We start from the raw sequence: 22,173 nt of genomic DNA on the forward strand, positions 1-22,173 counted from the left end.
CGGATGAAGAACTAGTGTTAATGGTGAGTAATTTTGAGAATAGACTATGTCAGCGAGTGAGGTTGAGACTGAGAGGATGTCGGTGATTGAGACAGAGACTGAGACATGAAGGATGCCAAGATCAGGAGATGAGCCAGGAGGGGATGTCAGTGACTGAGACCAAGACATAAGTGATATCGAGATCTGAGACATGAAGGATGTCAATGACTTGAGCTGAAACATAGATGATGTCAAGATCTAAGACTAAGCTGGAGGAGATATCGACTGATACTGTGCATGGTCGTGGGGTCAATAAGATGATGTGGTTAGGAGTCAAAATCACAGGATGGTCAGAAGTCAAGCTTACGTGGAGGTCAGAAATTCAGCCTCCGTGGTTGGTCAGAAGTCAAGCTTACGTGGAGGTCAGAAGTTAAGCTTACATGGAGGTCAGAAATCAAGTTTACGTGGAGGTCAGAAGTCAAGCTTGCGTGGCCAGGGTCAAAGTCCCAGCTGACAGGGCAGTCAAAGGGTAGAACGGGGCTCACCGGCCGGGTACGGCTGAGAACTAGACCCACAAGCCGGGTATAGCTGAGAGCTGGACTTACAGGCCAGGTACAACTAGGGAGTGGACCCACAGGCCAGATAAAGGTGCAAAAGGAAAGGTCTCGGGCGAAACACGGAGGGTCGGAATACAGACCTAGCGAACAGGCCGGTACGTACAAGCCATGGATAATAGTAGATGAAGGCAGGTCGGGATACATCTCTAGCAAACAGGTCGGTACGTACAAGCCATGGATAATAGTAGAAGTAGAAGCAGGTCGGGAAACAGGCCTGACGTACAGGTCGGGACGTACAAGCCATGGATAACAGTAGACAAATGCAAGTCGGGATACAGACCTAGCGTATAGGTCGTGACATACAAGCCATGGATAACAGTAGACAAATGCAGATCGGGATACAGACCGGTCGTGCAGATCGGAACGTACAGGCAATAGATAACAGCGGACGGAAGCAGGTCAGGATATAGACCGGTCGTGCAGGTCGGAATGTACAAGCCATGGATAGCAGAGGATCGAAGTAGGTCGGAATACAGACCTGACGTACAGGTCAAGACGTACAAGCCATGGATAACAACGGGCGGAAGCAGGTCAAGATACAGACCGGTCGTGCAGGTCGGAACGTACAAGCCATGGATAGCAGAGGATCGAAGCAGGTCGGAATACAGACCGGGCGTACAGGTCGGGACGTACAAACCATGGATAATAGCGGACAGAAGTAGGTCGGAACACAGACTTGACGTACAGGTCGGGACGTACAGGCCATGGATAATAGCGGATAGAAGTAGGTCGGGATATAGACCTGGTGTACAGGTCGGAACGCACAAGCCATGGATAGCAGCGGATCGAAGCAGGTCAGGATGCAGACCTAGCGTCCAGGCACTACAAGACAAACAAGCCAGGGAATCGTAACTGCTTGTCAGAGAATGTCAGAGAATAATCAGTGTGTCAGGGAATATGCTAACAGTCGGGGCTCATTACCCCTTTGGTTATGTCGCCCGCCTATGAGGAGGTGCCACATGTCATTCACCGCCAGACAAAACCTGACAGCCGACATTCCCTGACACCCGCCAGGTCCCAGAAACATCCGTTGTAGTATAAAAAGGGATGTTTTGTCCCTTATGCAGGTACACTCACTCGTCATTTCTTACTCGTCCTTACTTTTCGTCCTTTCTCTGTGTTTTCTGAGGAAAAAGTACCTGACTTGAGCGTCGGAGGGCCTGGCCTGGAGACTTTTTCTCTGGTTTCTGGTCTCTAACGACCGGTGGATTCGTCTGAGTGTGCGCAGAGCCGCAGTGTCATCAGCCGGGTCATCTTCCTTCGTCACCCGCTCGTGCAAGCCTTTCCGAGGGGTGCCAGGTAGATCAGACGCCGCAGCGACTTCCCGTCAACTTCCAGTACACCAAGGCCCACCTTCATCCGACTCAGTTTCCGGACTGGATCATCGACAACTAAGACTAAGACATAGAAGATGTCGAGCCCACTAGCGTAGCCACGGCTGGGCTTCATTGGGCTCCAGCCCAACGCAGCGTAGTATCCTACCAATTTTTAGGCTTATATATTGAGCTCAAATCCAGTAACCTAACAATTTTTAGGCTTCCAGCCAGTGTAACGCAGCAGCCTGACAATTTTTAGGCTTATATATTGAGTTCAAATCTGGCATCCCAGTAATTTTTAAACTTATATATTGGGCTCAAATCCAGCAACCCGGTAATTTTTAGAAGTATATATTGAGCCCAAATTTAAAAAGAGTTTTCTTTTATTTGTCGTTCGACGCATCGAAAACACAGTCACAGAACAACAACGCCCAAGGTAGTTGAAGATCCTGGCTATGTCATTGCTTGGGCCGCGACATAAATGATGTCAGGATTTGAAACTGAGCCAAAGGGGATGTCGGTGACTGAGGCCGAGACATATGTGATGCTGAGGTCTAAGACATGTAGGATGTCGGTGACTTGGGCCGAAACATGGATAATGTTGAGAACTGAGATTGAGTTGGACGGAATATCAACGGCTAAGGTCGAGCCAGGATATGATGCCATAATATGAGACTAAGATGTGGAGAATGTCGGTGATTGAAATAGATGTGATAATGGGATATGAAACCAAAGTGTGGAGAGTATCAGCATTTGAGACCGAGCTAGATGTGATGTTAGGATATGAGACCGAGATTGAGACAAAGTTGATGTTTGAGACTGAGAGAATGTTAGGACTTATATTTGATCAGACTTGAACATTTGAGATGAGTGTATTGAGAGAGTTTTATTATACCCTAATCTCTTTTAGGTATAATTTTACCTCTTGTAAATTAAGTCTATCTTATTTTAATGTTAACTGACAACCCAATATAACCTTTGATCCTATGGAAATGGAATAGATGAAACTGCATGATTTTGCCACATCACATACATTTAAAGTGGACGTACACACCACCTGATCAAACCCTGAATTCATTGCCATGACTTGGCACATTTACTGTTCTTGGTGGATGAGAAATTAAAATATGTGTAGCTGGGGAATTAAGACAAGGAATCCAAAACCAAACTAGGGTTTCTCTATTCAGGATTGTAGGTCCTCCAAAAGTACAGGTGCTGGCTTGTTTCTTTATACAACCTCATGCCAAGTCTTTTAAATACCTGACATGCGCATCGAGAAACTGGGAATTCAAATAAATATATAAAAATTTAACTGAAGGAAAGAAACTTGACAGGCTATACTTTGGCTTGTTTAATCTTTCCCCCCTCTATATCATGCTTATCTCAGTGTTGGATCTGTCCACGCAGTGCACAGCATAATTCTTCTAATTAAGCTATAGGCTTCCTCTCAACAAATCTAGTGGAGAGAGAGAGAAAGACAGAGAGAGAGAGAGAGAGAGAGGGGGAAGCTTACGATGGGGAGAGCTCCTTGCTGTGACAAGGCCAATGTGAAGAAGGGCCCTTGGTCTCCAGAGGAAGACAGGCAGCTGAAGGAGTACATAGAGAAGCATGGCATGGGAGGAAACTGGATTGCTCTCCCAAAAAAAGCTGGTAATTAGTTATTCACTATATATATAATCATGTCCTGGTGATTAGTTTTTGCTCTAATTTAGTTTGTGTTTAATGATTCATCTTAATTTTCAGGGTTGAGGAGGTGTGGAAAGAGTTGCAGGCTGCGATGGCTCAACTACTTGAGGCCAAACATTAAGCATGGGGACTTCTCTGACGAGGAGGACAGAATCATTTGCAGCCTCTTCGCTAGTATCGGAAGCAGGTGAAATGATACAACCCACAATCGATCGATCGATCATTAATATAAAATTAACTCTGATTTGATTTCAATGCAAAAATGGCATGTATGCAGATGGTCCATCATTGCCTCTCAGCTCCCGGGGAGAACAGACAATGACATCAAGAACTACTGGAACACCAAGCTGAAGAAGAAGCTACTTGGCCTTCCACTACCACACAGAAACAATAAGCAATTTCATCACCAAATCAAGCATCAGCAGCAGCAGGCAGATGTTTTCCCTGATTCATGTATATCATCTGCAGTAATTGCAGAGCAGCTGGATCCGGGCATGTTATTGCCACTGTCGCCCTCCTCTCTTTATCTCTTTAACTCTGCATCTGCTGCCGTGGATTTCAACCCTAGTTGTGTCCCTCGAGGCCCAGAACATGACTCCATCCTCAGTCGCAGTCTCATCGGTTTTGATCAGCAGAGCTGCTGCAGCTCATCTGACGGCAACAGCTATGGCTTGAGTGATTGCTTCAGCCAAGTACTCTTGGGGACTACTGCCGCTGAGAAGCTGATGCATGGCGTCCGATTCAACTTTGACTTTGAGGATGTGAAACCTCATTATGCATATGATTTGGACCGGAGCTTCAGCAACACGTACCATTAGTGAACCTACCTGAGTAGATGCATGGGATTGCATCATCCCTTCTTTTCTCATTTTTTTTTGCGTGATCAGTGGGGTGTGAGATTCTTGTGTGACTTTGACAGTGCAGGGCTGGGTGACTTCGAAATGTGGGATTGTTTTTTCTTTGGTTGGTCCTTTTTATTTCTGACATGATGTTTGATCTGTGTGTGAGAGTTTGCTGCTTGCTATATAAATATATATGTACATGTCATTCATAGCTTTAAATCTGATGTAGTATTGTTCTGTAATCAGAATGCTGAGTTGCATGTTTTAATAGCTAAACATGAGATGCCACATGGATGGATGTTGGGAAGCGTATAAACGGGCATGTCTTGTTCTTAATTTACTTCTGTGCTAGTTGTTTAATTAAGCTATTTGTTGATGTACCTTCCAATGTTAAAATATGAGTTTAAGTTAAAATACAGCATGTTAAGTTTTTTTGTTTAATTCTTAATTAATTAGAGTTGATGCCTAATACACAGCATGAACTGAACTATTTCCCTTCAGAAAGAGATTCGATGCCTTGAGGGATTCACTGATATTTACAAAATATTTGGCAGTTCACCTACTTCATACAGGGGCAAAGAAGGAAAATGAAACGGCTCATCCTTAGAATAAAATCCATGTTTTTATTAATTATAATTCACCAATACTGAAAATCTAGAAAAACATCTATTATTCTAACAAATCAAGGACTACCAGGCCCAACATGGACTGGCTCCACCCATATACTTCAAATCAGTAGATATTCTAACCGTTGGAACATGATAGCAAGAGGTGATTATTGACGTCGAATAGGATAATGATTATTTTGTAGGTTGATGAGAATGCGGAATTGAGGAGAAGATAAGAAAAAAAATCATCAAAAAAAGAGAAACTCGAGGAAAAAAAACTTTGTTAATACTAGAGAATAATTCTTCATACAGCTGATAGGTATTATACAGACCCTAGACTTTAAGACTCAAAAAGAAAATAAATCATAAATTTTAGACTTCAATCCCAATCTGGTAAAGAAATGAAAGAAATCTTACCAAAATTCAAATTAGGAGAACTAGAAATCATAATTTTTTCAAAAGGATCTAAACAATAGAATTTGGGCCCTATAATTGGTAGTTATAGATTTTTTAGTAATAAACGTAGATTTTTGAATTCTATACACATGACTGCTGATAGAACCTAATTCTTTTGAGTTCCGAGTGCCAAGTGTCTAGTTAAAAATTATGTCCTCTAGAAGATTGGGTCCTCTCCTATGTAGATCTGTATCAATTACGCTTATTTCAGATGCCCCTCATCACAGGCGTAGCTAAGATATTAGTTAAGTGTGGGTAATAATATAATATATTTAATAAAGAAAAAAAATTAAAATTTTATAATAATAAAATTATGCATGGTATAAAGTTAATTATCAATATAGACTAAACAATATGTATATTTAGTGTACGTATAGTGTTCCCTTGGGACGGTCTAATGGTTAACGCATGAGGTACTGTCATAATGAGGTATGGGGTTCGAATCTTGGCATAGTTGAGGTAAATGTCTCCCTTATGTGTCAGCCATTATTCCAAAGGTTAGTAGCCACCCATGATTTACCTCCTACGTGTTGGCTGTGGGATGTATTAGCGGGGACGTTGGAGGTGAGCGTAGTGACCTTTTGCCATCATGAGTGTGCCCCACAGAAAAGACCCAGAGGAAGGAATAGCTAATCATGTTTCATTATAGAATAGAATACGTCAACACGATGCACAAAAGTTGGCATAATAATTAAACCCTAAATGGCAAAATGAAAACTAACTTGATGAGCTTGTCCAACCGGATAAGTCTCCCTAATATCAAAAGAAGCTACCTATTTCCACCATCATCATAAAAAGATGTTTGGCTATGAGATGCACTAAAAAGTTCTTCATAGTTTTCAAACACTTGTCATCAAAATGGAAAGCTAAACACTCAAGTTTATAAGTGATAATGTGACATGTTCAGTATGAGTAGAAGTGCATGATTTTTTGAAGAAGAATAAATTAATTTCAAAGGAATTGTAAAGGTTTTACGTCAAGAAGATAATTATTTAGTTAACAAAGCATACAATATGAAATCAAACATCATAAAATAATTACCATACAATTGTTATTTTCGAGTCTTTCTATTCTGAAAATTTTGTACAATCACTTCATTATCAATTGTTAAAAATATATCTTTCTCTATATAGACAATAAGAGTATCATTCATCCAATCGTCATTCATCCGATTGTACAATCTATCTTTCACAATTCTCATGGTAGAAAACACTATCTCTATCATCGTAGTTGCAACCAGTAAAATTAATGCCAAAGTTAAAAGCTTAACAACTAATTGATTATGTCAGAAAGTCGCAAAGACGGAAATCTGGGATGTGGCGCTCACGCTGACCTCCTGTGGACTCCACGCGGACCTGCAACACAGACTACGTCGGTGCCGAGCCAGGGAAGGGATTCCCCAGCGTTGGCCCTCCGACGCTCAAGTCAGTTACCGGCGATGAGGAATGAAGCGGAGCAACAAGAACTGTAGCACAAACAGTGGATATCGCATGTATTACGTACCTCCGCCGATGCTTGGACCCCTCTTTAGTAATACGTGTGCACGCTTCCCAAGGTGAGCATGCTTCTCAAAGTTTTCCCTGAAAAGATTTGTTAGTAAAGTGTCCCTAACACAGTACCTTAATGGGCTGAGCATATTTATGAAGTGACAGTGGAAGCTTTCGTCGTACAATCTTCTAGCAGCCCATGCCCGGTGTCGGCGGTACTAACTCCCAGAAGGATGTTGAGGGATATCAACATACTGTACAACCAGGCTGAGCGGGTTGGCCGCTTGGTCATCTATTCGCCTCTCTGGTGCCCCGTCCGGTCGGCCAGAACCTCGATACTCCTTGCCTACTTGAACGAAGTTCCACTTTGTACTGTTGAGACCTATTGTTAGGACGAGCGGGGTAGCCGCTCAACCGAAGTTGAACTCTATCGATGTCATGCCTTGTTGTATGGCCGAGCGAGATAGCCGCTCGGCTCAGCTTCTGCACGTCGTTCTCCCTTGAGTGTCGGTTGTTTGATTGCTCCCCGTGTTGAAAACGCTGGCAGGTCGGAGTCTTATCCTCGTTCGGGGCATACTTCGCCTGACCGACCGATGTCGTCCACTCGTTGACCACCTTGACTTTGACCTCCTTTGACATCCACCATGGCAACGGGGTGGGGCCCTTCATCATCACCGCATCACAAGCCTCCCCCTCAAGTCTAGTTGAAGGAGGCTGTAAGTCCAACTGACTGGACAATTGTCTGGGCAGATTTCCTCCCAATCGGCCTTCGACACTATGTGAATCTTTCCTCAGGTTGTCTTGGGCGAGCGCAAGTCATGCTGACATCATCCAGATTTATGGAAAATCATGCAAATCTTTGTGCATTAAGGGATAGCCAAAGGTTAGTAGCCACCCATGATTTACCTCCTTCGTGTTGGCTCTGGGATGGATTAGCGGGGACGTTGGAGGTGAGCGTAGTGGCCTTTTGCCATCATGAGTGTGCCCCACAGAAAAGACCCAGAGGAAGGAATAGCTGATCATGTTTCATTATAGAATAGAACACGTCAACACGATGCACAAAAGTTGGCATAATAATTAAACCCTAAATGGCAAAATGAAAACTAACCCGATGAGCTTGTCCAACCGGATAAGTCTCCCTAATATCAAAAGAAGCTACCTATTTCCACCATCATCATAAAAAGATGTTTGGTTATGAGATGCACTAAAAAGTTCTTCATAGTTTTCAAACACTTGTCATCAAAATGAAAAGCTAAACACTCAAGTTTATAATTGATAATGTGACATGTTCAGTATGAGTAGAAGTACATGATTTTATGAAGAATAAATTAATTTCAAAGGAATTGTAAAGGTTTTACGTTAAGAAGATAATTATTTAGTTAACAAAGTGTACAATATGAAATCAAACATCATAAAATAATTACCGTACAATTGTTCTTTTCGAGTCTTTCTATTTTGAAAATTTTGTACAATCACTTCATTATCAATTGTTAAAAATATATTTTTCTCTATATAGACAATAAGACTATCATTCATCCAATCATCACTCATCCGATTGTACAATCTATCTTTCACAATTCTCATGGTAGAAAACACTATCTCTATCATTGTAGTTGCAACCGGTAAAATTAATGCCAAAGTTAAAAGCTTAACAACTAATTGATCCTGTCCGAAAGTCGCAAAGACGGAAAGCTGGGATGTGGCGCTCACGTTGACCTCCTGAGGACTCCACGCGGACCTGCAACATAGACTACGTCGGTGCCGAGCCAGGGAAGGGATTCTCCAGCATTGGCCCTCCGACGCTCAAGTCAGTTACCGACGATGAGGAATGAAGCGGAGCAAGAAGAACTGTAGCACAAACAGTGGATATCGCATGTATTATGTACCTCCGCCGATGCTGGGACCCCTCTTTATATAGAGCTTCGATAATACGTGTGCACGCTTCCCAAGGTGAGCATGCTTCTCAAAGCTTTCCCTGAAAAGATTTGTTAGTAAAGTGTCCCTAACACAGTACCTTAATGGGCTGAACATATTTCTGAAGTGACAATGGAAGCTTTCGTCGTACAATCTTCTAGCAGCCCATGCCTGGTGTCGGCAGTACCAACTCCCAGAAGGATGTTGAGGGATATCAACATACTGTACAACCAGGCTGAGCGGGTTGGCCGCTTGGCCATCTATTCGCCGCTCTAGTGCCCCGTCCGGTCGGCCAGAACCTCGATACTCCTTGCCTGCTTGAACGAAGTTCCACTTTGTACTGTTGAGACCTACTGTTAGGACGAGCGGGGTAGCCGCTCAATCGAAGTTGAACTCTACCGATGTCAGGTCTTGTTGTATGGCCGAGCGAGATAGCCGCTCGGCTCAGCTTCTGCACGTCGTTCTCCCTTGAGTGTCGGTTGTTTGATTGCTCCCCGTGTTGAAAACGCTGGCAGGTCGGAGCCTTATCCTCGGTCGGGGCATACTTCGCCCGACCGGCCGATGTCGTCCACTCGTTGACCACCTTGACTTTGACCTCCTTTGACATCCACCGTGGCAACGGGGTGGGGCCCTTCATCATCACCGCATCACAAGCCTCCCCCTCAAGTCTAGTATTAGGAGGCTATAATTCCGACTGACTGGACAATTGTCTGGGCAGATTTACTCCCAATCGGCCTTCGACACTATGTGAATCTTTCCTCGGGCTGTCTTGGGCCAGCGCAAGTCATGCCGACGTCACCCAGATTTCTAGAAAATCATGCAAATCTCTATGCATTAAGGTTTAGCGTACTTCCATGCCGTCATTAAATGCCTACCCATGGCGATGCACCACGTGCCTTGCCCCTGCCGTCGCACACTTGACGTGACAGGGTACCGATGTGACATTTGACGATTTAAATTCAACGATCAGATCTCAGCCTAGGTTTCTGTGACCTAGATCAGACGGCTCCAGTCAGCCGACCCTTAGGCTTAAAGGCTTGTGCGTGTCGTCATCTTTGTGCATTTTTCCTTTGTGCTCCTTGGTGCTGCCTGTTTCATGCTCCGACGACCTTCCCCTACTGCTCCAGCGACCTCTCCCCAGCAACCTTTCTCCGTCGACCTTTTGCTTGTAAGCTTCCTCGTCGCACTGACCTTCGAGTTTTTTTTTGTCTTCCAGCGTTGTTCTTCCCCGTTCTCGAGTTTTTCAGCAGTTCCGGCGATAGCCCCACCAGTAGGTTTTCTTCAAATCTCTGCCTTCGTTTTGTAATGGCAAGTTCATCGCAGCCTTCAGTCGGCATCCCGGGGCTATGGTACACTTCTACCGAGTCCCGGCTTGACGCCAGCGATGTTGAGAGTTTGAAGGCTGCCTTTAAGCTTCCTCTCGAGTATGAACTCGTCCTTCTTTCTCCTTCCGATCGGCCGAATTTTCCGCCACCCGGCTGTATCACCTTCTATTGGGACCATTTTATTGTCGGTCTATGGTTTCCCATCCACCCATTCTTTTATTCTGTGTGTAAATATTTCCGAGTCTCCCTCAACCAGCTAGTGTCGAAGTCTCCCTCCACCAGCTAGTGTCGAACTCCTTTTGGCTGCTGTGCAGGGTGGTTGTCCTTTTTTGCCTGCACGACATTCCACTCACTCCCATCTCTTCCTTTAGTTTTATTATCCCAAGTCTTCTGAGCCGAGGGCTTTTCTTTTCCAAGCCCGAGTGGGCTTAGTTTTCTTTGATAAAATGTCAACTTCCAATAAGCACTAGAAGGAGTACTTCTTCTTTGTGCGCTTTCCCGAGCAGTCAAATTTCCCAACACACTGGCAGCTCGACGTAGCGCCTCAACCTCCACTGAATAAATATAAGAGCTGATCAGACTACCTGAACGCAGCTTCCATGTTGGCCAGTCAAAAGTATGACATCCACAAGTTACTGCTGGAGGGTGTCTTTTACATCTTCAGCTTGAGTTCGATCCGAACCGAGCTTCCGTCTAGCCTAGGTATGCAACTACTTCACCTTTTCCTTCGAGTCTAATTGATTGCTCTTCCTCTTTTGCAGCCGAAGTCATGTTGCACGCTCGTCTGGCCGGCAAGCCGAAGCTTGTAAACTCCGTGATCAACGCGACTTCTACACAGTTAGCCTCGAGCAGCCAACGCCACATTACGGTGATTTTGCATCTCCCGATAGAGGAGTGGCGTGAATCCAGCGCCGAGTCCCAAGCTCCGGAGCACCAGTCATCATACAAGGGCCGCTCGCCAAGATATGGGAGGATGCCCGGGCCCGTGGGACGGTGATGCATCCAGGGGCACTCGCAGATAGCCACACCCAGATGTCCAATGGGGTAAGTTTTACCTCTACATTTGCATAATTCACTCCCGATCGATGCTTATATTTGCTTGTTGTTCGCAGTATTGGGTGGAGAGCCTGACAATGTGCCAAAGGCTTACGTTTCTGGAGGAGGAAGTAAAGAAACTGAAGGCGTCGGGCGGCCAATCCTCTGCCGCTCAAGAAAAAACAGACGCCGAGGTGGCCAAGCTGCGGGCCGCTCTGGAGAAGAACGACAAACTGCTTGAGGCCGAACGGGCCAAGAGCGCCGGGCAGACCACAATGTTGGAGCAGCTCAATAAACAGGTCACCACTTTTGATAATAAGATCGAGTCAGTGAACACGCGGAGAACCGAGTCATCGCAGACCTCGAGGAGAAGAATAAAGAGGCCCCGACCCTCGCCCAAAAACTTAAGGAAGCTGAGGACTTCCTGATCTCCGAGTGGCACAACCAGTCTACCAAAAAAAAGACCCTTCGTGGCCAACTTGCCTCCAAGGATACTTCGCTCGGATGCTTTTAATGAGAAGGTCGCCGATCGGGCTCTACACCTATTCGATCTGGCCATTGATGGGACGATCGACCAGCTCCGCGAGGGAGGCCATCTACCGACAGCTCTGACAAGCAGCATCATTAGCTGGGATAAGCTCACTATCACGCTACCTGATGATGTCTTGGACTATATTGAGTGAGGCTGAGCGTTCTTGTAAGATGTAAAATTTTTGAAGTTTACATGCATGCTCGTCCGTTCGGACAAGCTTTACCTCCTTGCATGTTTTCAACTCCTTGTGTATTGCAAGAGCTCGCGACCTCATCCATGATTAGTCTATCAGCCGACCGATCCCTCTCATATTTAGAGTTCATAATTCCGCGATCTCCCGCTCGACCCTGGGGGCATTTTGAAGAATAGAGTCGAATGATCAATATATTCTGAAGAAATTGAGCTTTTGAAGACTGCTCGACCCTGAACTAGGGGGGGGACAAGGGATCCCATAGGCTGGTCCAAGATCAGTGAAGACCACTCAACCCTGAACGCGGGAGATTTGAAATCCGATATGCTAGTCCAAGACCAGTGAAGCCCACTCGACTTCTAGAGCCCATGGCTCTAACATAACTCAAATCCTGGCTGATCGGCACGGGAGTCTCTGACTCAAGGGTTTATAGTCACCTCTCGACTGCTGATGAAGACCCGGGTTTTAGGTCACCACTCGACCGTTGTTGAAGAATATGCGAAGACTCGAGTTTAAGGTCGTCACTCGACCGTCGATGGAGACAAAGGTTTAAGGTCGCTACTCGACCGTTGATGGAGACACGCGTTTAAGGTCGCCGTTCGACAGTTGGTGGAGACAAGAGTTTAAGGTCGTCGCTCAACCGTTGATGGAGACACGCGTTTAAGGTCGCTTCTCGACCGTTAATGGAGACACGCGTTTAAGGTTACCACTCGACCGTTGATGTAAACTTGATGTAGACCCGAGTTTAAGGTCACTGCTCAACCGTTGGTATAAACTCAAGTTTAAGGTCATCGCTTGACCGTTGACGCAAACTCGGGTTTAAGATCGCCGCTCCACCGTTAACGCAAACTCAGGTTTAAGGTCGCCGCTCGACCGTTGATGGAGATGCACTTTAAGAGGCTTCTATTTTTTTATTCAAATTTTACCCTGCGTTTGGGAGACATATAAAAAATACAAAAGTACAATATTCACTTGCACACCTCTCATCCAGTCCTGTAGGGTTGAAGATGATTCCCGCTCCATGACCTCTCGAGCTGCCTTCCCTCTTCATCCTCCAGATAGTAAGCGCTCGAACGGAGCTTCTGCACGACCTTGAAAGGCCTTGCCCATAGGGACTCGAGCTTAGTGACGTCGCCGACCGTCTTCACTTTCTTCCAGACGAGATTGTCGACCTGAAAGGACCTCGGGATCACTTGCCAATTATGTTTCTATTTCATTCGTTACTGGTACACCGTTAGCCGAATCGCTGCTTTCGCCCGTGTTTTGTCGACCAAGTCAAACTCCATAAGCCTCCGTTCGATGTTTCCTTCATCATAGATGTACACCCGATCGAATTCTACTCTGACCTCCATGGGGACAGCAGCCTCCCCACTGTATACCAAATGGAAGGGGGTCATGTCGGTCGCCTCCTTTGGAGTCGTGTGGAGAGCCCACAGCATACTAGAGAGTTCATCAACCCAGCTGCCTCCAACGTGGTCTAGCCGAGTGCGTAAGACTCTGAGGATCTTTTGATTGGCAACTTCGGCTTGCCCGTTGCCCTGAGGGTAGGCCACCAAGGTGAAGGATTGTTCGATGTCATAGCCTTCGCACCATTCTCTGAGCTTCTGGCCAATGAACTGTCTTCCATTATCGAATACGAGTCAGCGTGGGATGCTGAACCGATAAATGATGTTCTGCCACACAAACTTAACAACTATCTGCTCGGTGATTCTTTCCAGCGGCTCATCTTCCATCCACTTAGAGAAGTAGTCGACCGCGATGAGAAAAATTTTTCGTGGACCGGTCGTCATGGGGAAAGGCCCAACGATATCCATATCCCATTGGTCAAACGAGCATGATACCGTGGACGTTTTCATTTCCTCGGTCGATCGGTGTGGCATGTTGTGATAAATGATGTTCTGCCACACAAACTTAACAACTATCTGCTCGGTGATTCTTTCCAGCGACTCATCTTCCATCCACTTAGAGAAGTATTCGACCGCGATGAGAAAAAATTTTCGTGGACCGGTCATCATGGGGAAAGGCCCAACGATATCCATTCCCCATTGGTCAAACGAGCATGACACCGTGGACGTTTTCATTTCCTCGGTCGATCGGTGTGGCATGTTGTGATACTTCTGGCAGGACATGTAAGTGACCACCGTCTGAATGACATCCTCTTGGAGGGTTGGCCAAAAGTATCCGGCTAGGAGTATCTTTCGGACTAAAGCACGGCCGCTCGGATGGCCTCCGCAAGAGCTTTGGTGGACCTCTCGCAGAATGTAGTCGACGTCTTTTGATCCGATGCACTTGAGAAGGGGTCAGGAGAATGCTCTCTTGTAAAGCTGATCCCCGATCAAGGTGAATCGCCCGACCCTCTTCTTCAATAAGTGGGCTTCTTTCAAATCGGAAGGTGTAGCTCTCGAACGTAGAAACTCCGTCAGAGTTGTCCTCCAGTCGCTTGGGAAGGTTATTCCTTCCATTAGGTCGATGTGAGCCACAAGCAAGACTTGTTCGATCGGCTGACCTATGACAATCAATGTCAATGAATTGGCTAGTTTCGCTAACTCATCCGCTACCTGGTTCTCCGATCGGGGGATCTTCTGTATAATGACCTCCTGGAAGTGGCCTTCAACTTCTCGAAAGTCTTTGCATAGATCCTTAGCCGAGCGTTGCTTATCTTGAATATCCTGGATAGCTGCTGGGCGACAAGCTGGGAGTTAGAGTGGATGAGGACTTTAACTTCTCCCACATGCTGGGCTGCCTATAGGCCAGCTATCAGCGCCTCATACTCTGCTTTGTTATTAGTGGCTCGGTACTCCAGCCGAACGGAGAGCTGCATCCGGTCTTCCCGAGGTGAGATAAACAATATGCTGATTCCACTGCTTTGCCGAGTGGACGAGCCATCCACATATATCTTCCATGTTGCCGCTGGATCGTCACTCTGGACTTGTATGACGAAATCTACCAAGGCCTGAGCCTTGATTGCCGCTCGGGGTTGATACTGAATATCGAATTCACTTAGCTCGGTTGCCCATTTGATTAGCCTTCCCGATGCTTCCGGGTTGAGAAGGACTCATCCCAGGGCACTGTTAGTTAGCATGATGATTGTGTGCGCCAAGAAGTACAGGCGAAGACTTTGAGCGGCTAGAATTAAAGAGTACGCTAATTTTTCAAGACCGGTGTAGCGAGATTCAACATCCTTCAATATACAACTCAAAAAATATACATGCTGTTGTTCTTGGCCGTTCTACCTAACCAGAGTCGATCCAACGACATGTTCATTGGATGATAGATAAATCCAAAGTGGCTCACCAATAACTGGATTGACTAACATAGGCAGGGAGTTTAGATATTCCTTCAGCTCTTCTAGCGCCTGGTCGCACTCGGCGTCCCATTGGAATTTCGTGGCTCGGCAATTTAAAGAATGGCAGGCTCCAATCGGACGACTTGGATATGAACTTGGGCAGCGTTATGATCCGACCGATCATCCTTTGAGCTTCCTTCAAGTTCCGAGGTGACGATATATCTTGCAAAGCTTAGACCTTACTTGGGTTGGCTTCAATGCCCCACTCGATGATGATGTAGCCTAGGAAGCGGCCACTCTTCTCGCCGAACAGACACTTGCTCAGGTTCAGCTTTATTCCATACGTCCTCAGCGTCCGGCAAGTCTCGTTGATATCTGCCATAGGTCAGCAACTCAGAGGGATTTAATCAGTATATCGTCGACGTATATCTTCATATTACAACCGATCTTCCATCAAAACACCTTATTCATCAGCCTCTGATAGGTGACTCCAGCGTTCTTGAGTCTAAATGGCATGACATTGTAGAAATATGTTCCGTCAGCTGTAATGAAGCTGACCTTCTCCTGGTCCTCGTGGGCGAGCGGTACTTGGTGGTAACCTTGGTACGCATCGAGAATGAAGATCAGCTCACAACCCGCCATTGTGTCCACCATTTGGTTTATCTTGGGAAGCGGATAGAAGTCCTTCGGGCACACTTTGTTTAGATCGCGGAAGTCGATGTAGACCCGCCATTTGTTGCCTAGCTTGGAGACTAACACAACATTGGCTAGCCAGCTCAGGAATTGGACTTCCCTAATATGGCCAGCCTCTAGTAGTTTCTCTATCTCTGCCCAGATTATCATATTTTATTCTGCGCTGAAATCCCTTTTTCTCTACTTCACCGGCCAAGCGTTCGGTCGGACATGAAGATCGTGCTGAGCCACGCTCGGGGAGATGCCGGGAATCTCGTGTGTCAACTAGGCGAACACATCATGGTTTTGTTTAAGGCAGGCGACCAGCTCTGCCTTCTTCTCCTCCTCTAGGTCGACGACATTAAAGGTTGTCGCCTCCGCTAGGCTAGGATGGATCTGAACCTCCTCCTTTTCTTCGTATACCAAGGTAGGAGGTTTCTCTGTGATTGCATTTACCTCTAGTCGCGGGGCCTTCCGTTCGCTCTTAGCCTCGGACTTGACCATCTCAACATAGCATCGCTGAGCGGCCAGTTGATCACCCTTGACTTCCCCCACCCGGTCGTCCACTGGGAACTTGATTTTCTGGCAGTTAGTAGATACTACCGTCCAGAACTCGTTGAGGGCCGGTCATCTTAGGATGACGTTGTAGGTCGATGGCGCGCCCACCACGATGAAGTTGGTGGTCCTGGTTCTCCTCAGTGGCTCTTCTCCGAGCGAGATGGCCAGGCGGGCTTGTCTGAGCGACAATATTTCATTCCCCGTGAAACGGGGTTGTCATGAGCAGCAGCTCACTTCGATCAATTTGCAACTGATCGAACGCCTTCTTGAAGATAATGTTCACCAAACTTCCTGTATCCATAAAAGTTCGGTGAATAGTATAATTGGTGATTACCGCTCGGATGATCGGCATCATCGTGGGGGATCTCCCCCCTCCAGGTTGCTGGGGTCGAAGCTAATCTGGGGGCCTTCAGCCTTCTCTTTGTTGCATCCCACGGCGTGGATCTCCAACCTCCGAGCGTATGACTTCCTGGCTCAATTGGAGTCTCTGTCGGTTGGCCCTCCGGCGATCATGCCTACCTCTCCTCGGGAAGCGGTGTTCCTATTTTCTTCTTCTTGAGCAGATGGTCTATTTCGCTCAGTAGGGACTCGGGAGGGATCAGTGGAATACCTCCATTGATGTTGGTGGTGTCGCTCGGGCGCCCTTCTGTCGCCCTCTCGTCATTCAGCAAATCGCCTCTGCGTCGATCTGGAGAAGGAGATCAGTGGCGGTATCATCTTGGGGGCGGTTAGCTGACGATTGGTGTCAGAACGCGGCAATCCCATGTGTTGTGCGTCGCTGACTGGTGGAATGAACAAAACATTGACGTCCATATTTTGCCCTTTGACGCCTTTGACCGACCAGCTGCCACATGTTGCACGGCATGTGCTCTGGTCTCCTGGTGTGGCCACGCTCCTTCGACCCTCAGCCCCTTGGGCGGTTGATGACTGCTCGATGGTCGGTGCTCGGTCAGTGCCGAGGGTTTGATCGATGCCTCTTTTCTTTTGACTTCTTAGGCTTCTTCTACATTTATATACTCATTGGCTTTCTTGAGCATGTGGTCGAAGTCCTTGGATGACTTCCTGATGAGCGGCAGGAAAAAATCTCCCTCGACGAGCCCCTGGGTGAAGGCATTCATCATGGTCTCGGATGAGACTGAGGGGATGCCCATGACCACTTGTTTGAAGCGTTGGATGTATGCTCAGAGCGCTTCCTTGGGCCCTTTCTTTAGGGCAAAGAGGTTGACGCTCATCTTCTGGTAGCGTCAGCTGCTGGCGAAATGATGCTGGAGCGCGGCTCAGAAATCTTTGAAGCTTCATATCGAGCCGTCCGGTAGTCTTTAGAACCAGCGCTGCACCGATCTGGAGAGTGTAGTGAGCAAGACTCGGCACTTTACTCCATCCGTATACTGGTGTAGCGTGGCTTCATTGTCGAACTAATCCAAATGATCATTTGGATCGGTCGATCCGCTGTACATCCTAATCGCCAGTGGAGTGTAATGTCTGGGCAGAGGGTCTTGTAGGATCTCCTCTGAGAACTGTCGGTTGATCTGTTTGGGAGATGCGTTACTTCGGGGTGTCTTGCCTTTCCGTGCATCCTGAACGGGAGCATCATCTGAAGATGATCCCCACTCCTGATGCGCTTGGGCTATCTCCGAGGGGGTTTGGAACAAAACGCGATGGAAGGGGATCGGCGCGGATGGTGCTTCCCCCTATGTTCCGGTCGACTTTCTATTATGCCCCCATACGGAGAGTTGCTCTGCTTGGTCTTCTTGCCCCGCTCACCTATCGACCGCCGAGGTTGTAGGCCGCGATGCTAGCCGATTGGCTAACGCTTGTTGTTGTTGTTGCTCAATCATTTTTGTTGGTCGGGCTTGAACAAGCATCTCCAGCTCCTCTTGAGTGAGCGTCACAGTGGTGAGTCGTCCAGCGTCCTCCATCTTCTCGGCTCGGATGCAGGTGATTTTCCCACAGACAGCGCCAAATATGATCCTGTCCGGAAGTTGCAAAGATGGAAAGTTGGGGATGTGACGCTCACGTTGACCTCCTGTGGACTCCGCCGGACCTGCAACACAGACTACGTCAGTGCTGAGTCAGGAAGGGCTGCCCCGGCGTTAGCCCTCCGATGCTCAAGTCAGTCACCGATGATGAGGAATGAAGCGAAGTAACAAGAACTGTAGCACAAACAGTGGATATCATATGTATTGCATACCTCTGCTGATGTTTGGACCCCTCTTTATATAGAGCTCTAGTAGCGTGCATGCACGCTTCCCAAGACAAGCACACTTCTCAAAGCTTCCCCTAAAAAGACTTGTTAGTAAAGTGTCCCTAATACAGTACCTTAATGGGCCAAGCATATCTCTGAAGTGACAGTGAAAGTTTCCGCCGTACGATCTTTTGGCAGCCCATGCTCGGTGTCGGCGACACCAACTCCCAAAAGGATGTTGAGGGATATCAACATACTGTACCACCAGGTTGGTCGCTTGTCCATCTATTTACCGCTCTGGTTCCTTGTCCGGTCGACCAGAACCTCGATACTCCTTGCTTGCTTGAATGAAGTTCCACTTTGTACTGTCGAGACCTGCTGTCAGGCCGAGCGGGGTAGCCGCTCGGCCGAAATTGAACTTTGTTGATGCCAGGCCTTGCTATATGGCCGAGCGGGGTAGCCGCTCGGTTCGACTTCTGCACGTCATTCTCCCTTGAGCGTCGGTTGTTTGATTGCTCCCCATGTTGAAGACGCTGGCGGGTCGGAGCCTTATCCCCGTTCGAGGCATACTTCGCCCGACCGACCGATGTCATCCACTCGTTGATTGCCTTGACTTTGACCTCCACCGTGGCAACGGGGTGGGGCCCTTCATCATCACCGCATCACCAATGGATACACAATATTTTTTTTTTGACATAACTAACTTCTCTGAAAGATCACCAAGGTTTTTCAATCCTTGAAATTCTTTATTAGAACACAAATCACATATATAAGCTTCAAGTTGATCATCAAGTATGAGGAGATCAAATCTTGAGAAATCTTGTGGAGAAAACTCATCTAGTTACAATAATATTTTCTTGTCAAAAGCTAAACAAGAATTTTGTGGACACAAACAAGCTACACAAAGAAGTAACTTTGCATTTGCCTCTGAGAACCAATCATTTAACTCTTGAAGTTGCATATCAATAACGCCATAGAATAAATCAACTCAATGTAAATTTGTTACTTCTGGTGGATTACAATGGGGATAATCACATGGTGCCCAACATATGAACATATCATTCATTTTGAGACAATCAATGTAATGTTTTTGACAAAAAATAGTGAACCTTTTCTAAAAATGAATTCCGACTACCATCTCTCATATTTTGGATCGATGTTTGCATACTTGTACCAAATCCATTACATTTACAATATCTTGGTCTTTATTTTGTAATGTTGCTGACAATTCACTCGAAATCCCTAAGACATGTTTCATCAAATATAGATTGAATGCAAAATCAAATGAAAGTATTGACTCCAATAAATTAAATACCTCAGTTTTTTATCAGGAGAACTAGAATCATCTTCTAAAATTATTTCAAACACATCACTAACATCAGAGAACATAGAAATCAAATTGATCAAAGAATTATAATGTGACCCCCAACATGTATTCCCTGCATGTTGAAGGGTAATTTCTTGATTAAGTCCTCGACCACTTAAAATTTCACTCTTCACCAATGTCTTAGTAATAAAATCTAAATGTTTCTCCTTAAGAAGATCAAAATGTTTGCAAGATAATCCAACAATATTTACCACATCACCAACAATACAAAAGAAATTAGAAATCAGAAGATTTTTCTTAGCCACAGTTATAAGAGTTAGTTGAAGTCGATGGGCAAAATAATGTATGTAAATGAATATGGGTTCTCCTTCAAAATGAGTGCTTTTAGACCATTAAATTTACCCTGTATATTGTCAGTACGCCATGTTGCTTTTGATATGATCAACCGAGTCAAGTTAGATTTTGTGTTGTGTTGATGCCTTGTGTCTAAGTGTGCAGGAACTTAGAAACACAAGAAGTCGAGCAAAAGACCCGGCGAGTAAGAAGGGTGGCACGGGAAATGAGTCGACGGGCTCAATGCATCCGAGGATGAAAAGATGTGGAAGAGTACATCGATGGACGAGGACTCATGGAGAGCGTTTGAGGGATAAAAAGTCAGGGAGGAAGCTTGCTCGAGGAGAAGATTAGAGTTGGATTCGGGCGAGCTCAATTTCGGATGGTCGAAACATCACCCAAAGAAGCACGAGGAAGAGTTAACCATTTGGAGGTTAACTGGATGGGCTAAAGGAAGCTCCAAGTTGGTTGGAGGCGCCTCTAAGATGGTTGGAGGCACTCTCACACCTCTTGATGGAGGCACCCTGATGAAGGCTGGAGGTGCCCTCGTGCCTCTCTTAGAGGTGCCCTCACACCTCTCTTGGAGGCCTCTGGAGCTTCCATAGAGGCACCTCCAATGAATAGTAGTTGTTAGGTTACCATTGAGAAGATGATTGTAAAATACCGAAAAAAAATGGCGAATATTAATAAGAGAATTTTTCGAAATTTTTGGAGATTTTTCGGGAATTTTTTGGAGACCGTATGGACGAGTTTACGAGGATAAAAATAGGGCCGAGAAGGCCTGTTTGGGCTACCCTATTTTAAAGAGGAAATGTTTATTTTCTTTAAATCATTTCCTTTTTCTTTTATATATCTTTTCTTTTTATTTTCTTCTCCTCTCCCACGCCGCTTCCCTCTCCCGATTTCCCCCGACCCCGTGCCCTAACCGGCGCTGTTCTTATCTCCTTCCTCTCGTTGCCGATCACTTCTTCGGCTACTCCACCCGACGGCGCTGCCCTCTTCGATCTTCACTGTGCTGCCACCAAGCTCCTCCTCAGCCCTAGCACCAGTTGCCAACACTGTGCCTTGCCGATGGTGTCGCCGTTCGCCGGGGAGATCCCAGCCGCCGATCCTCTTCTGTGCCTAATTCCTCTCGCGTCGCCACCGATCACCACAGTCGACGCCGGCCGCTCTGCCATCGTCCGATCGCTCGCTGCCGCACCTCTGCACGGGGCTTGCCTTGTTTGTGCCACCGCCGAGTCTGCTTCGCCGACTCTAGCCTCTGCCCCGACTCCAACGACACCGTCTCTGTGCCTTAGTTCATTACCGCCAGCCCTCTCCTAGCCTCCAGCCACTATGCTCTAGTTTTGCTCTTTACTGTGGTTCTGTTTTGTTGTTCCAGTAGCCACAGCAGTTGTGGATTGAGGTAAGGGAAGCTAGGTTGATGTTAAATTGTAGAGGTGTATTGATATTTTGGTTGAGCCTCAATTTTTCTTGTGATCTGGGCAGTGTGGAGGGTTTCCAGCAACAGTTACTTTGTCCAGCAATAACTTTCCTTGGCTGTGAATTTACAGGAGCGGCTAAGAAGTAAGGTAATGGTTTGGTGTATGGTTTGAGTTGGCACGCTCTTGATACATGTTGTTTTAGGTATGAATTGATACATATATAATTGGATTTGGATTTAGGTTAGTTTCTCGGGGATATGATTTAGCTAATTAATTTATATGTAATTAGCTAAATCGGTATACCATGTATTACAGGACTTTGACGCGAGACGAGCATCTTGACATCGGATTGGACCGGATACGATCCTCTTATTGGAGGCGGGTACCTCTTGACTTATCTT

The 22,173-nt window shown here is 46.3% G+C and overlaps 1 protein-coding gene across 1 annotated transcript; it reads left to right on the forward strand.

Annotated features, from left to right (window-relative positions):
- Positions 1-3,200: 3,200 nt before the first annotated feature.
- LOC121977399 (transcription factor RAX2-like) lies at positions 3,201-4,694 on the forward strand. Its single transcript, XM_042529978.1, has 3 exons — positions 3,201-3,562; positions 3,656-3,785; positions 3,876-4,694. Exons 1-3 carry the CDS (start codon positions 3,427-3,429, stop codon positions 4,414-4,416), a joined length of 807 nt encoding a protein of 268 aa, XP_042385912.1. The 5' UTR covers positions 3,201-3,426; the 3' UTR covers positions 4,417-4,694.
- The last annotated feature ends 17,479 nt before the right edge of the window (positions 4,695-22,173 follow it).

Source organism: Zingiber officinale, chromosome 4B (assembly GCF_018446385.1).
Source record: "Zingiber officinale cultivar Zhangliang chromosome 4B, Zo_v1.1, whole genome shotgun sequence".
In the NCBI taxonomy this organism is placed as follows: domain Eukaryota; kingdom Viridiplantae; phylum Streptophyta; class Magnoliopsida; order Zingiberales; family Zingiberaceae; genus Zingiber; species Zingiber officinale.